Source organism: Pelodiscus sinensis, chromosome 17 (genome assembly GCF_049634645.1).
Source record: "Pelodiscus sinensis isolate JC-2024 chromosome 17, ASM4963464v1, whole genome shotgun sequence".
NCBI lineage: Eukaryota > Metazoa > Chordata > Testudines > Trionychidae > Pelodiscus > Pelodiscus sinensis.
Genome location: NC_134727.1, coordinates 33,174,162 through 33,186,987, shown reverse-complemented (window position 1 = coordinate 33,186,987; position 12,826 = coordinate 33,174,162). Strand labels below are relative to the sequence as shown.

Sequence of the window (12,826 nt, the reverse complement as noted above, 5' to 3'; positions counted from 1 at the left end):
CGGCAGCACCCGAGCTGCTCTGCCCCAGGCGTCCTGATTCAGCTGCTGATCAGTTTCAGCAGTGGCTGAATCAGGATGCCTGGGGCAGAGCAGCTGGGGTGCTGCTGGGTTGGTCCAGTAGCTCCGAGGAGCAGCCGCGCTACTGGACCAAGCCAGCAGCACCCGAGATGCTCTGCCCCAGGCGTCCCAAAGTCAGCCGCTGCTGAAACTGACCAGCAGCTGACTACAGGAAGCCCGAGGCAGAGTTGCTCTGCCCTGGGCTTCCTGGAATCAGCTGCTGATCAGTTTCAGCAGCAGCTGACTTGGGGACGCCTGGTGTTCTTATCTTGAATCTGTATGTAAGTGGAACTGGTGTCCAGATTCAGCAGCTGTTGAAACTGATCAGTTTCAGCAGCGGCTGATGCCAGTTCCGACTTACATACAGATTCAACTTAAGAACAAACCTACAGTCCCTATCTTGTACGTAACCTGGGGACTGCCTGTAAATGACTAAACATGTACTCGAATCAGTTTGTATTGAGTACACAATTAGTTGATAAGGGGCTGCTGCGGCTCTGCTGTTTAAATGTAGTAGGAGCTGGACATGCAGGCAGCCAGACTTCTGCTACAGTTAACTGCAGAGCCACAGCGGGGATAGGTATGGGACCTGGCACGAGCCAAGATTGAAGAAGTCCCGGCTTGCGCTGGGTCTGGACTGGTGTGCTTTTGCCTTTTAAATGTAGTAAAAAGAGGGCAGCTCTTACTACATTTAAAAGGTAGAGCCGCAGCATGGGACTTGGCGTGAACACCAGGTCCCGCACTGCACCCCTGCTTCCCCCCCCCACACACTGCACAGATGGTGCTAGCAGGAACAGCCTTTTAAGCCAGCTCCCCCCAGCCCCTGCTCCTCCCCTTGTTGCCTCTATATCGGAGGCAGCAAAAGGGAGGGGGGATGGGAGTAGTTGACTTGACTACCCGATAAGCTCTTCTACATCCCTACATTTTACAGTAAATCTGTTCAGGGAAATGCCCCTTTTATCTTCTTGGGGAAGGTATGAACAGTTTTTATTTCATTCTAAAAGAAACTGCCAAACCAAGTGATAAATATGCTATGAGCTGAAAACTGAGATAAGTGAGGTATGGTGTGTAAAACAATTCTGCAGGCTATACACAGGAAAGGTAGAAGGGAGACCAGCACAATTGAGGTAATGGATTTCAGGAAGGCAGATTTTGATAAGCTTAGAGAACTTGTAGGTAAGGTCCCATGGGAAGCAAGACTGAAGGGAAAAACAACTGAGGAGAGTTGGAAGTATTTCAATGGGACATTGTTAAGGGCCCAAAAGCAAACAATTCCGCTGTGTAGGAAAGACAGAAAATATGGCAAAAGACCAGCTTGGCTTAACAAGGAGATCTTGCATGATCTCAAAATAAAAAAGGAGTCATATAAAAAATGGAAACTAGGACAGAGGTAGTAGATTTTGTGGGGACCCCTAGGCTCTGGGGAGGGGCTGAAAAGTTCAGTGTGGAAGGGGGGCTGCTGGCTAGCAGGTTGGGGGTAGGAGGGTAGGGTGTGGGGTTCTGGCCAGAAGGAAGTGTGAAGGAGAAGGCTGAGGTTGTGGGGGGTGGTCTGGGTAGGAAGAGGGGTGCGGGAGGCAGTTGGGGATGGGTGTGGGAGGGGGCAGGGGTATGTCCACCTGGTGCAGCTCTGGGGAAGAGAGCTCAGATGGCCCTGTACCACCATACTGGCAGGTACCACCCCCATTGTTCCCATTGGCTGAAATTCCTAGCCAGTGGGAATGACAGGTGGAGCCTGCAAACCAGTGCAGAGAGAGTGCTTCCTTGTGGTGCCAGGGCAGGCAGCAGCTGGCTCCCCACAGCACCGGCTCCTGCTCCCCCTCCCTCCTTACTGCCTTTGATACAGAGGCAGCAAGGGGTGGGATTGTGTGTGGTTAATAAGATTAACCAATAAACCCAGGCTTATCGGTTAATTGTGTACTTGACTACATGGTAACATCCCTGGACCTCCCACTACTAAGCCTGGCTCTGTTGCTTGAGCTTTCCAGTACTTCATATTTCCTACAGGTTACTGTTGGACATTTTCTTTGGTGTCTTCTAACCAACTTTGGAGTCTGCCCTGATACTTTCTCCACATGAGGCTCTCTGCTCTGAGCACATTCTGCTTGTTATATTGTCCTTGCATAGCCACACGTCACCCCCATTTCAGGTCACATGACCCTTTGCTCTGTCTGAAATGCTAAATATCACAGAATGCATTCTCTTTAAAGGACCAAGCCTTAGTAACCAGATAGTAGTACTTCCACCTAAAGAGGTTGTCTTGTTCTCTTTTAGGTGGTTGTAAAAATTAGTAATCCTATCTGTTCTGGGAGATACGAGATACCTGTTGTATGCTTTGACTGTACTGACAAATATTAAATTTTCTGATGTGAATAGGTAATGCAAAAAACATTACTGTTAAGAGTGAAATTGACATCTTCCCTTCTCACAGAATAATGTTATAAATTATTTAAACATATAAAAATGACAAAATGAGATGTCATAAGTAGAGACCTGCAAGTTCATGAATATCTGCTGTAAATCCGCAAGTATCTACATTCGTAGATGTGGATATTGAAGTTCATGTGGATGTGGAAATAAATTTTGTATCTAGAACCCTTCATATTTTCAGATATCAGTGGGTATCCACAGCCACGATGTCAGCGTACATATTCACAGCGTATTTTTGTGGATACAGATGCAGATACAAATTTTGCATCCGTGCAGGGTTCTAGTCATAAGGGGATGGAACAATGTTTCCCTACTCTTTATAACACCGTGGAAATGTAAAACTAAAATTTGCTTATCTGAAATGAATGCAGACTTGTTTGCTCTTCTAATTTTGCTCAAAAGTGATGAGCTGCTGGGTTTTTTTTAAAAGAAAGTACAGTATTCTTTTTGGAGGAACAATGCACATTGTTACATGTATTTTACACAGATACGGTAACTAAAAATTTGAGCTAACTTGGATAGTCTCTTAATAAATATGGGTATGTCTACACTTGCTCCCTATCTCGAGATAGGGATGCAAATGTAGTATACCGAAATTGCTAATGAAGCGTGGGATTTAAATATCCCATGCTTAATTAGCATAATCGTGTCCGGCTGCCATTTCAAAATCGCATTATTGCAAAATAAAACACCCTGTGTAGCAGCGTTATTTCAAGAAGAAAACCCTTCTCTCAAAATAACTGTTACTCTTCATACTCCTCATATTTAAATCCCGTGCTTCGTTAGCACTTTCAGTACACTGCATTTGCATCCCTATCTCAAGATAGGGAGCAAGTGTAGACATACCCTATAATTGTAACATGTTGTGTATTCTGAGAGAGGAAATACTAAGAATCCTAAAGCTATGTTGTTTATATTTGCAATAATGTCTTGCCTCAGATTTTATTATGTTTGGTTTACTTAGCACAGATGCAGCAGTGAATAGCAACACCAGCCCTTCCCAGTCGTCATCTATCAATGACATTTCATCCATGTCAACAGAGCAAACATTGGCTTCAGATACCGACAGCAGCATTGATGCCCTGACGGGACCCCTTGAAGGATGCCGATGATTAGCCAGGATTGGAGACGTAACATTGGGGGGAGGGGGAACCCTTGTTTCCATTGGCCTGAATTGCCTGTAAGTTAATGGAACCAAGTAGAGAAACTCCATATTCTGCATGTTCTACTAAATTAATGCCTGTGTTTTACTCAGTTGTAGTAAGAATCCCTGCTTAATGTTGTAAAATGAAAGCAATGTCTAAAGAAAAAAATTACAGTTTAGACATGACTATAGGCTTTTTTATTTCAGCCTATTTCAGGTGAGCAGTTACAGTAGATATGAGTAAGCTGATGGACCTTCTGTCTTGTTCAGTAGACTTCTGTAACACACACGGTCAATACATTTTTGCATAGACTTAGCCTGCAGTGGATTTTTTGAATGTATAGCATCCATATAATTTGCTTAAATATGACTGCAGAAGTTTGTGCTATTTAACTCCAATATGTTTTTTGTGTGTGTTACTTTACATATCGGACATGTTAGTACTGTATTCAAGGGGCAATTGTTCTTCCACATAGCACTTTTTTTCCTATTAAGCCCTTTCTCTTCTCACCTCACAATAATTCTGTATATCTTCTTGTAGAAGAAACAAACTTGTGACCTTCAAATAGCATAGCAATCATTTCATATTTTACATATGAATGCAACTATGCTTCTCTGAACGTCTTTTAGTTGTGTTTTAGTGGGAAATAGACTGGGTTAGTTTGATGAAGTCATGTCTCTTTAAATGAATGAAGTGTTAAATTATTTCCTTATTTTCTGGCTAATACATTATTTTGATCTTTATGAATAAAAACATTAAGAAACTACCCTTTCCCTACGTTTTCTTTCAAGAACAAAAAGGACTCCTGTGGAGCTTCTCCCTTAGTTACTACTTGTGTCTCAATGCAAAATCTGATAAAATGCAAAGACAGTGGGGAGCCTTGAAACCTAAGTGACCCCTGGAATAGTTGCATAATTTTTTTGTCTAATCTTCTTTATGGAACTATTCTACAATATGAACACTTCTAAATTTTGATAGTCCTTTTGACTGACTTGACAACTGATTTTCTTAAATATTTCTTATATGATCCATAGAGCTAAACTCTATGTCCAAATTAGAAATGTTCTTTTTTTGTTTAAAAAAGCAGTCTGTGTACATTTTTAACAAGGTACCCCAGGAGAGGAAGGCTGTTTGCAGTGAAGATTTCTTTCTGTTTTAACAGAGGTTATCAATAGAGTTTTCAGATTTAAAGAATACAAACATTGCCTCTTGCATTGCAAAATATTTGAATTATTAGCAAATGTGTGTACAGTAGAATAGTGCTTAAATTACCAAATATTATGCAGTTGCATATTTGCAAACAAAGCATGTTTGCTTTGAAACACACAAGTGTAAGAAATGCTTTGCTAAAGAATCTTTGTGTACATTTGTTATGATTAAACTATATAACTAAAATAGTAATGAAAAATGTCTAAGGCAAAACGTACTGCTTTCATAATAGCATTATATTTAGTTGTTACGTTCTCTTTAAATCTGAAAATAAATCATGTGACTTTCTCACTGAACCATTACATTACAGAGCTGAATTGGTCAGTGTACTATTTGGGAAAGGAAAAAGATTTGTCCATGATTTTGTATGCTCTTGGTTATGATCTGCAAGTTAGAAGTTTTTCTATGAATGCAGTGTGTCCCTATAAATGTTTTTAAATACTTTAATTTGCTGTACATGTAAATTTATCAGGAAATTGGACAGAAGTATCTCAGTGATATAACCTGTAGGAAGTAAATCTAGCATTTTGATTTTTTTTTAACAAGTACTTTTTTAGATTTTTTTTTTTTTACTTAAAAGTACAGATATATTATTTATTATTTTGTTTCCAGTGAAATGTTCAAAATTTGCCAGGTTTTATTTTGTCATTAGAGTGAACCTTTGGTAAAAATGCTTATTGTGTTCTTACACAATACAGTTGCTTCTTTATCTCTGTGTTTGGTGGTGTTAATGTTCAAACACACCTAGCATATAGAATGAGCTCTGGTGATTTTAAATTATCTTGTGATTAACTTCCACTCTGTTCACTTAGTGGGAAAAAATTGAAGGTATGCTCTCTCTCTTCCAGTGTGTTGATTAAAAAATGACTGGGTTTTTCCAGACATGGTGTTTCTTTACTGATTGCATGTAGGATTAGCTATGCAGGCCAAAACTTTCAGACATGACTTGTGCTTTTTGAGGTACCTTTTTAAGGAGCCTTAATTTCAAAGGATGCAGGTTCAGGTTTTTGAAAATCTTGGCTTTATTGTTTTCAAAGAACTTTGAAATAATAGAATGAATGTGCAAAATGATGCAACTTATCACTAAGATTGCTTAAGAATTGCTTTTCCACTATTTCTGAGCCATAAAGGGCATGGCACAGTACTGCTACATAGCAAATACAATTAAGCTACCTTAGTAATAACATAAATGAGTTATTAGTAAGTTATTGTTTGCCAGTATTGGTCTGGCCCTGTCTCTAAAAGTTCTTGCTGGATATTTTGATATCTATTAACAGCTGGGAATGACCTGCTGGACTTGTCATTTTCAAGATTATGCAGTGTGTTAAGCTTTCTATTAGTGATGCAAAATCCCAGATAACCAGCTAAGCGGTTAACCGCTGAAACATTAGTTTAAGTGGGATCTGGGTAGGGGACCACTCCAGCCAGGCTGGAGCAGCCCCCAGCCCCCAGAGCTTCTGCTGGGACAGGCTGTGGGCTCCCAGCCCCTGTGTGGTGGGGCTGAGGCTGCCACTGGCTCCCTGCTCCCACCAGAGCAGCCACCAGAGTCTTGTCCTCCCCTGGTCCAGCAAACTCCATGGTTCAGAACAACTCAGGTCCCAAGGGTGCCAGACCAGGGAGGGCCTGTACAGTTGACCAGTTTTCTGCACTTCATGTTTAGCATTTATAAGTGTGTGTGGGGAGGGGGGGAGGGAGAGAGTAAACAACCCAACTGAATCTATGAACATGAATGTTGCCTTTCTGTATGACAGACTCTACCGCCAGTGTTTACACTGCGTCTCTCTTTCAAATACACACACACACATGCACTATTTAAAAAGAAATGATCAAATTTAGTTACAGTTCTTATACTTAACTGCTCACTTGAAAGTAGAAGAGGATAATGGTTCAGATTTAAACCACACTTTAATTATGTAAACACTGAGTAACTGAATGGCATTGCAGAAATGGAGTGATTTTAAAAGATTGATTTCATTTTATTTGTGCTCATATCGCTTTTCCTCAAAAACATGACTGAACTAAGAAACCAACCATTTTGAAAGCTGAGTGAGCAGTCTGTAGAATGTGCTTTGAGGAAATTCTTTGATATGAAAGATTTTCTTTTTGTTAGGTTTTTAAAAAACACTGTGTCAAAATAAGGTTTGTCTGCACAGATCACATAAAATATACCTTTCTAACCATTGTAAAAGCAAGCTTTTCAAATTTATTTAACCTATTTCTGGTAAGGATTTAAACTTCCTTATCAAAGAAGGCAAGCCCAGATAAACTCAGGGTATGTCTACACTGCATGCTTATTTGGAAAAGAGCTATTCCGGATAGTTATTCCAAAATAGCACGTCTACACTGCAAGAAAGCCTCAAAATTAGTCCGACAGGTTTCCGTAATATGCTATCTCGATTTGGAGCCCCCAGGAGGCACAGGGGAGGAATAACTTAGAATGGCCCTGGTGAGGGGCTATTTCGAAATAGCAGTTGTGGAGCATCTACATGCAACTTATTTCAAAATAGCTGTTTCGGAACAGGCATTATTCCTTGTAGAATGAGGTTTATGGATTTTGGAATAAGCCGTCCATTAGTTCAAATTTATTTTGAAATAACAGAATGGCAGGGTAGTCGCTTACATTGTTATTTCGAAATAATGCTAGTTTTCTCAAAATAACAGTGTAGCGTAGATGTACCCTCAGACTCATCTAGAAATTGTTGACTAGTTGGTTGTGAAAATACAAAAACTGTAGGGACCAGATTGTTTTGTGGAAGTGGTGGTGGTGGTCTTTTAAATCCTAAGAGTGTGTGCTGGTTTATTCAAAATTCGTAAAAATATGATTCCTCCTTCAATTTATTAATCTTTTCTTTATATTTAAAAAAAAAAAGCTTTTAGATGGACCTCGACTTAATTTTAAATCATTTTCCATTTTGGATCTGGTTTTACTTAACTCTTGTCAAACTTATGATTTAGGAATAGCATGGGATTTAGAACTTCAGAATACAATGTATATGTTCATTGTCCAAGAGTGACCCATTTCAAAATGGTAGAAGTGCACTGTACTGATTTGGCATACATTGTAAATTCCTAGAAAATTCCTCAGGTGCTCAAGTGCAGACAAATCTTTACTGAACTTAGTACCAAGTAGGCAGATAGGTTCAGTCTTCCAGCAATATAGTTTGTATTGGGATGTTTCATTTGAATTGTGAAACTTTGAATAGAAGTACTTTTAAGTGAAGAAACACTGAGTGTCTTTAAGTGTTACTTATATATAAAATGGATTCTATGAGGGCTTGATGCTAAACTTAGTGATCCTGGATACTTGAATCCAGATTCTTTCCTGAGCTGAGCACTGTTTGGCTCACATTTTAATTTAACTTGTTGTGTGCACTTTCCATCCAAATGCAGAATTTTGACTTTATTTTTTTTCCTATAGCTGATTACCTGGTCTTGGTTATTTCATTACTTCTCCGTGAATGCCCTTGACTTCATTTGATACTGGGGATATGGCAGAAGTAAATGTATTCTGGTTCATTATCTTATATATTATTTTAGATTGTCCATCACATAATGCATATTTAGAAATCACTATAACTTACTACACAGCTGTATCAAATCAAACCTCCTCTTATGCCTACTTATGCATGCTGAAAATCTTTTGAGCTAAATGATGTTAATATGTTTTAAGAAAGCAGACTTTTCTCTTAATATTTGTATTAGAAGAAAATGGAGAGGCAACCAACCTTTGTGTTATCTAAGATAATATTTATTTTTGTAGCTGTAATTCTGCATGAGGATTTCAATCCCACAAATTTGCTGTGTTTCTATATAATCAAAATGTATGCTTAAAAAGATCAAATACAAAATCAAATCAGAAGATTTTTCTTTTGGGCTCTGTTACTGAATATGTGGTAAGCTAGTTTGGTCCTGAAATTCAAAAGCAGAATATTGAATATGTATTTAATATTTAAGATTTTACTCTGTCATATTGCTGCTTAATTTTTGAAAAGGTGCTTGCAGTTTTGCACAACAAAAGTTTTAATTGCAGCATTGAAGCACTTTAAGATTCTTCTAAACACAACCTTCACATTCTGTTTTTACATTGTTTTTTGCATGTTAAAACTGTTTAATATGTTGCAAACCTTCATGTTCCTTTGTGATCCTGTCATTCAGGTTGAATCAGCATCATACTTTAAACATAAACTATCTTCAGAGATTTAAAAATTTACTTTTTTTTTAAATGGTTAAAACTTAATGCACTGTAAAATGTCAATTAGCAAGCATCATTTCCCAAGATCTAAAATGGTTTAATTAGCAGCATGGTTGCCCAGCCACTGGTTATATAGATGTTAGGGTTTCTTCATTCTAATAGCAGAATCAGCTAAGAACATTAGTCCTGTGATTGAAACCAGAGGCTATTAATGCATGCTATGATTCAGAGGAGGGCTGTTTTATGATCATGTCCATACTCCCTAATCAAGATCAAGGCTTTATTTTGATTGGTGATGCACAAACACACACGCAGGCATAATTCCTGCTTCTAAGAAATTTATTCTGTGGAGAGTGGCACTGATCCTTCCAATGGGGATTAGAGTATCATCATCTGGGAACAATAATCAACAAGAGCCTTATTTTCTTTTCTTATGTGCCATGTGAAGGCATGATAGCTGAGAAATAATGATGATAGTATTTTTGATCTCCATGTTATGGAAATGAAGCAAAAATTTTGGAGAATTATAGTAGCACATTGCATGTGCTCACACCTGTCTTATAAGGGAAAAAATGGTAACTTAAAGGTTATATATGTGTGCAATATTTTTGTGAATTTCAGATACTTGGATTTGTGCTAATTTTTTTTAATGAAATTGGCAAATTAGCAATGTGGCGGTCACTTCTGGGTTTTTTTATATATTTATACATTTTCAAATGGCTGACTTATGTGTGTGTAACTTTTTCAGATAAAATTCAGAAAAATTATTACAGTTTACATTTCCATAATAGGTTAATGCCTCTTTGGAGCCATTAGTTTATTGCAGGAATAGGGAACCTCAGGCCCACCCCCAATTTGCCTGGATCCAGCCCCCAAGTTCAGAGCGCCCCCTCCCCCAGCATTGGGGAGCCTGCACTGGTGCTCCAGTTCCCCTGCTGCCCACTGCAGGGCTGGAGCGCACACACAGATCTTCTAGGCTGGGCCCGTCTAGACTCTGGAGGGCAACGGCAGTGTGGGGAGTATCTTGCTCTTCAGTTGGGGGCCACAGCAGTGAAGGGTTTTTTTTTGTTTGTTTGTTTGTTTGTTTTTTGTGCTTCTCACTTGTATGCAGCCCTGATTAATTTTTCTGTGGGTCAGTGGTCCCTGCCCCAAAAAAGGTACCCCACACCTGGTTTATTAGATGAATAAAATACTTCTAAAAATAAAACTCAGTACAATGTGTATCTCTTGTTATCATACAGAACTCTTTTTTTTTTTTTTTAAAGTGGCGTATCGAACTTTTTTGCAAGAGGTGTGCTTAAATAGAGACAAACACGAAGTAATTTATAGTATGATTTGTCCAATACAATGATGCCTTTCTGGTCTATAGATAAAATTACAAGGATTTTAATAGATTCCATTTTAGGTTTTGAGCAAGAAAGAAATGAACACCAAATGCAGGTTCGTTACATCGTGTGTGTTTGTTTTTTAAACTGCTTTTTATTCAAACTGTCGAGTCCAGGAAATTCAGTCTGCAGTGACTGAATGTGTTGAAAATGAAGTATTAGCCTTAACAGAATTTCCTGGATTTTCCTGGTTTCAGTCACAAGCATAAGGTGTTTGTATTTGCTTAGTTTCAGCTGGTGTAATTTTTGTGAGAATGTTCTGTATAAGGTGTTTTTGATGTAGATATTTTAACACTTGCCTAATCAAATTTTGAAATTTTTTCTCTAAGAATTTTGTCAAAGTCTTCATCTGTGTTCACTCCCACCAAAATGTGCATGTTATTGGTCATTCCTACAGGTTTACCAATTATCACAAAAAATAGCATCAAGCCCTAGCATATATCTTGTTCAGAATTTATGGCCTTTATTTTAATTCCATTATAGTGTGTTATTTCAAAACAGATGTGCTTTTAAGTCTAACTGTACAGATACATAAAGTGGCCTATTCTGCCTAATATGGGGCTGGGCCAGATCCAGCCTGTGGACTTCATCTGACCACTTTCTATTTATATCCTGCTACCCATGCCTAAGGGTGTTAAATTGCTGTTATCTGGCTAATTGTGTAGTTGATACAATTTGTATTGTCGACTACACGATTAGTCGATAAGGGGCCACTCTGCAGATCTGCAACAGGGGTAGCTCCCAGAGCTGGCTGGAGCTGGGACTGAGCAGTCCTGGCTTGCACCGACTCTGGGAGCCAACCGTGCTGCAGCTCTGCGTTTTAAATGTAGCGAGCCCGGTTTCTCTTCTTACAATTAAAATGCATTGGCAAAGCATCTCGGACCAGTGTGAGCTGGGACTGCTCAGTCCTGGTTCACGCTGAATCTAGCAGTGGCCATGGCTGTCCACAGGAGGGGCTACTCTGGCAGCAGCAAGCCCTGGCCACCGCAAACAGAAGCTGCTCTGGCAGCAGCCCCTGTTCATGGCAGCCAGGGCTGTCCATGGCCAGGGACTGTTGCCAGAGCAGCCATTGTGGGCTGCCAGCCCCAGCTAGCATGAACAGGGGCTGCTTGGTGGCAGCAGCCCCTATCCATGGGGAGGCCCAGCTCCCCACTGGGACCCCTGAGGGCAGGGGCTGCTGACAGAGCAGCCACTCCTATCTCCCCTGCTACCTCAGAGAGACAGCAAGGGAGGGGGAGACGGCACAATGAAAATGGGGCTGGGGGGAACTGGCTTTTAAGCCAGCTCCTCCCAGCACTGGCTCCTGTCTCTCTTCCCCCCCCCCTCCCCCTCCCTGGTGCTTTTGCTGCCTCTCATACAGAGGCAAAAAGCGGGGGGGGGAAAAGCAAGTAGTTAAATACTTCACTCAACTACCTGGTAAGCATAAGCTGATGGGGTAGTTGAGTAGTCAACTATTCGCTAACATCTCTACCCATGCCACCAAATTTTTTAGGCCATGGCTCAGGCAGCAGGATCCTATTTAAATGGCTCCCAATCACAGCGCTTCCTCAACAGGGGTCGGAGCATCAAGCCCTTAAAACTGCAGCAGCAACGCTGGGTGGCTGCCAGGCAATGTGTTAGCGATGGATCCGTGAGCCCTTTGTTGTGTTTTTACTTCAAAGCCTCCAGCCCCAGACAAATCTCAAGGAGGATAGTCCTCAGCCCCGCCCCTTCTAGGAGTGGAGCCTGCCTATAACCACGTACCAAAATTCATGGTGGCCCCCCTGCAAAAATTATTGCCCACTGCAGCCTGATACATTGAGATTTGATTGCCATATCTCATTCTTGATGCTTGTACAACAGGGAAATGGTCTGTGTAATGGTAGTGGCTATTTTGTTTCATGCTGGATTTTGGTTTCAAAAACATTAAAATATATTTTTTACTGATAGCAAGTCACTCCTTGTTTTCAGACTTATTTCAAGGAAGCTGTAGCCGCATCTAAAACTTGGTTTCCTAAGTGGTTTTTTTAAGTCTTATTTTAGAACATCAATACTAAAGACACTTGTAAAATTTCAAATAAATATGTGAACTTAAAATATGTGAGAAGCCTGTTTTATTTACTGCAGCAGTGTTGTCTTTTTTACTTCAGTTTTCTTGCTTTGAAGGTACACATTACTGTGAAATGTTGCACTAGAGAAGTATTCATTTCCAATCATTTTGTACGACAAAAATGAATTATTGTAAATTGCAGTTAACTAGTGGTTCTGAAATGCAAACATTAATAGTATGAAACTCTAGTGAAACTGCTTGCAGCTGTTTTCTCCTGATTAGCTAAAACAGCATGAAATGTTAAGAGCAATTGGATATTATTTCCAGGTGGAAAATGTACAGTGAGAGACAAATTGTAGTGATCAGTAATCAAGTACTCCTG

The 12,826-nt window shown here is 40.0% G+C and overlaps 1 protein-coding gene across 7 annotated transcripts in view; it reads left to right on the top strand.

The window, feature by feature from the left end:
- Positions 1–11,792, top strand: part of MAPK9 (mitogen-activated protein kinase 9) — a 57,943-nt gene extending 46,151 nt beyond the window's left edge. For 5 of the 7 annotated variants that reach the window (XM_075900496.1, XM_075900491.1, XM_075900492.1 and 2 more), the window contains one exon: positions 3,454–11,792. In XM_075900496.1, the coding sequence (XP_075756611.1) occupies positions 3,454–3,596 (143 nt within the window). In that variant the 3' untranslated portion in view covers positions 3,597–11,792. Of the gene's footprint in view, positions 1–3,448 lie in introns of all 7 variants that reach the window. The other 2 variants (XM_075900494.1, XM_075900493.1) reach the window with 2 other exon arrangements.
- The last annotated feature ends 1,034 nt before the right edge of the window (positions 11,793–12,826 follow it).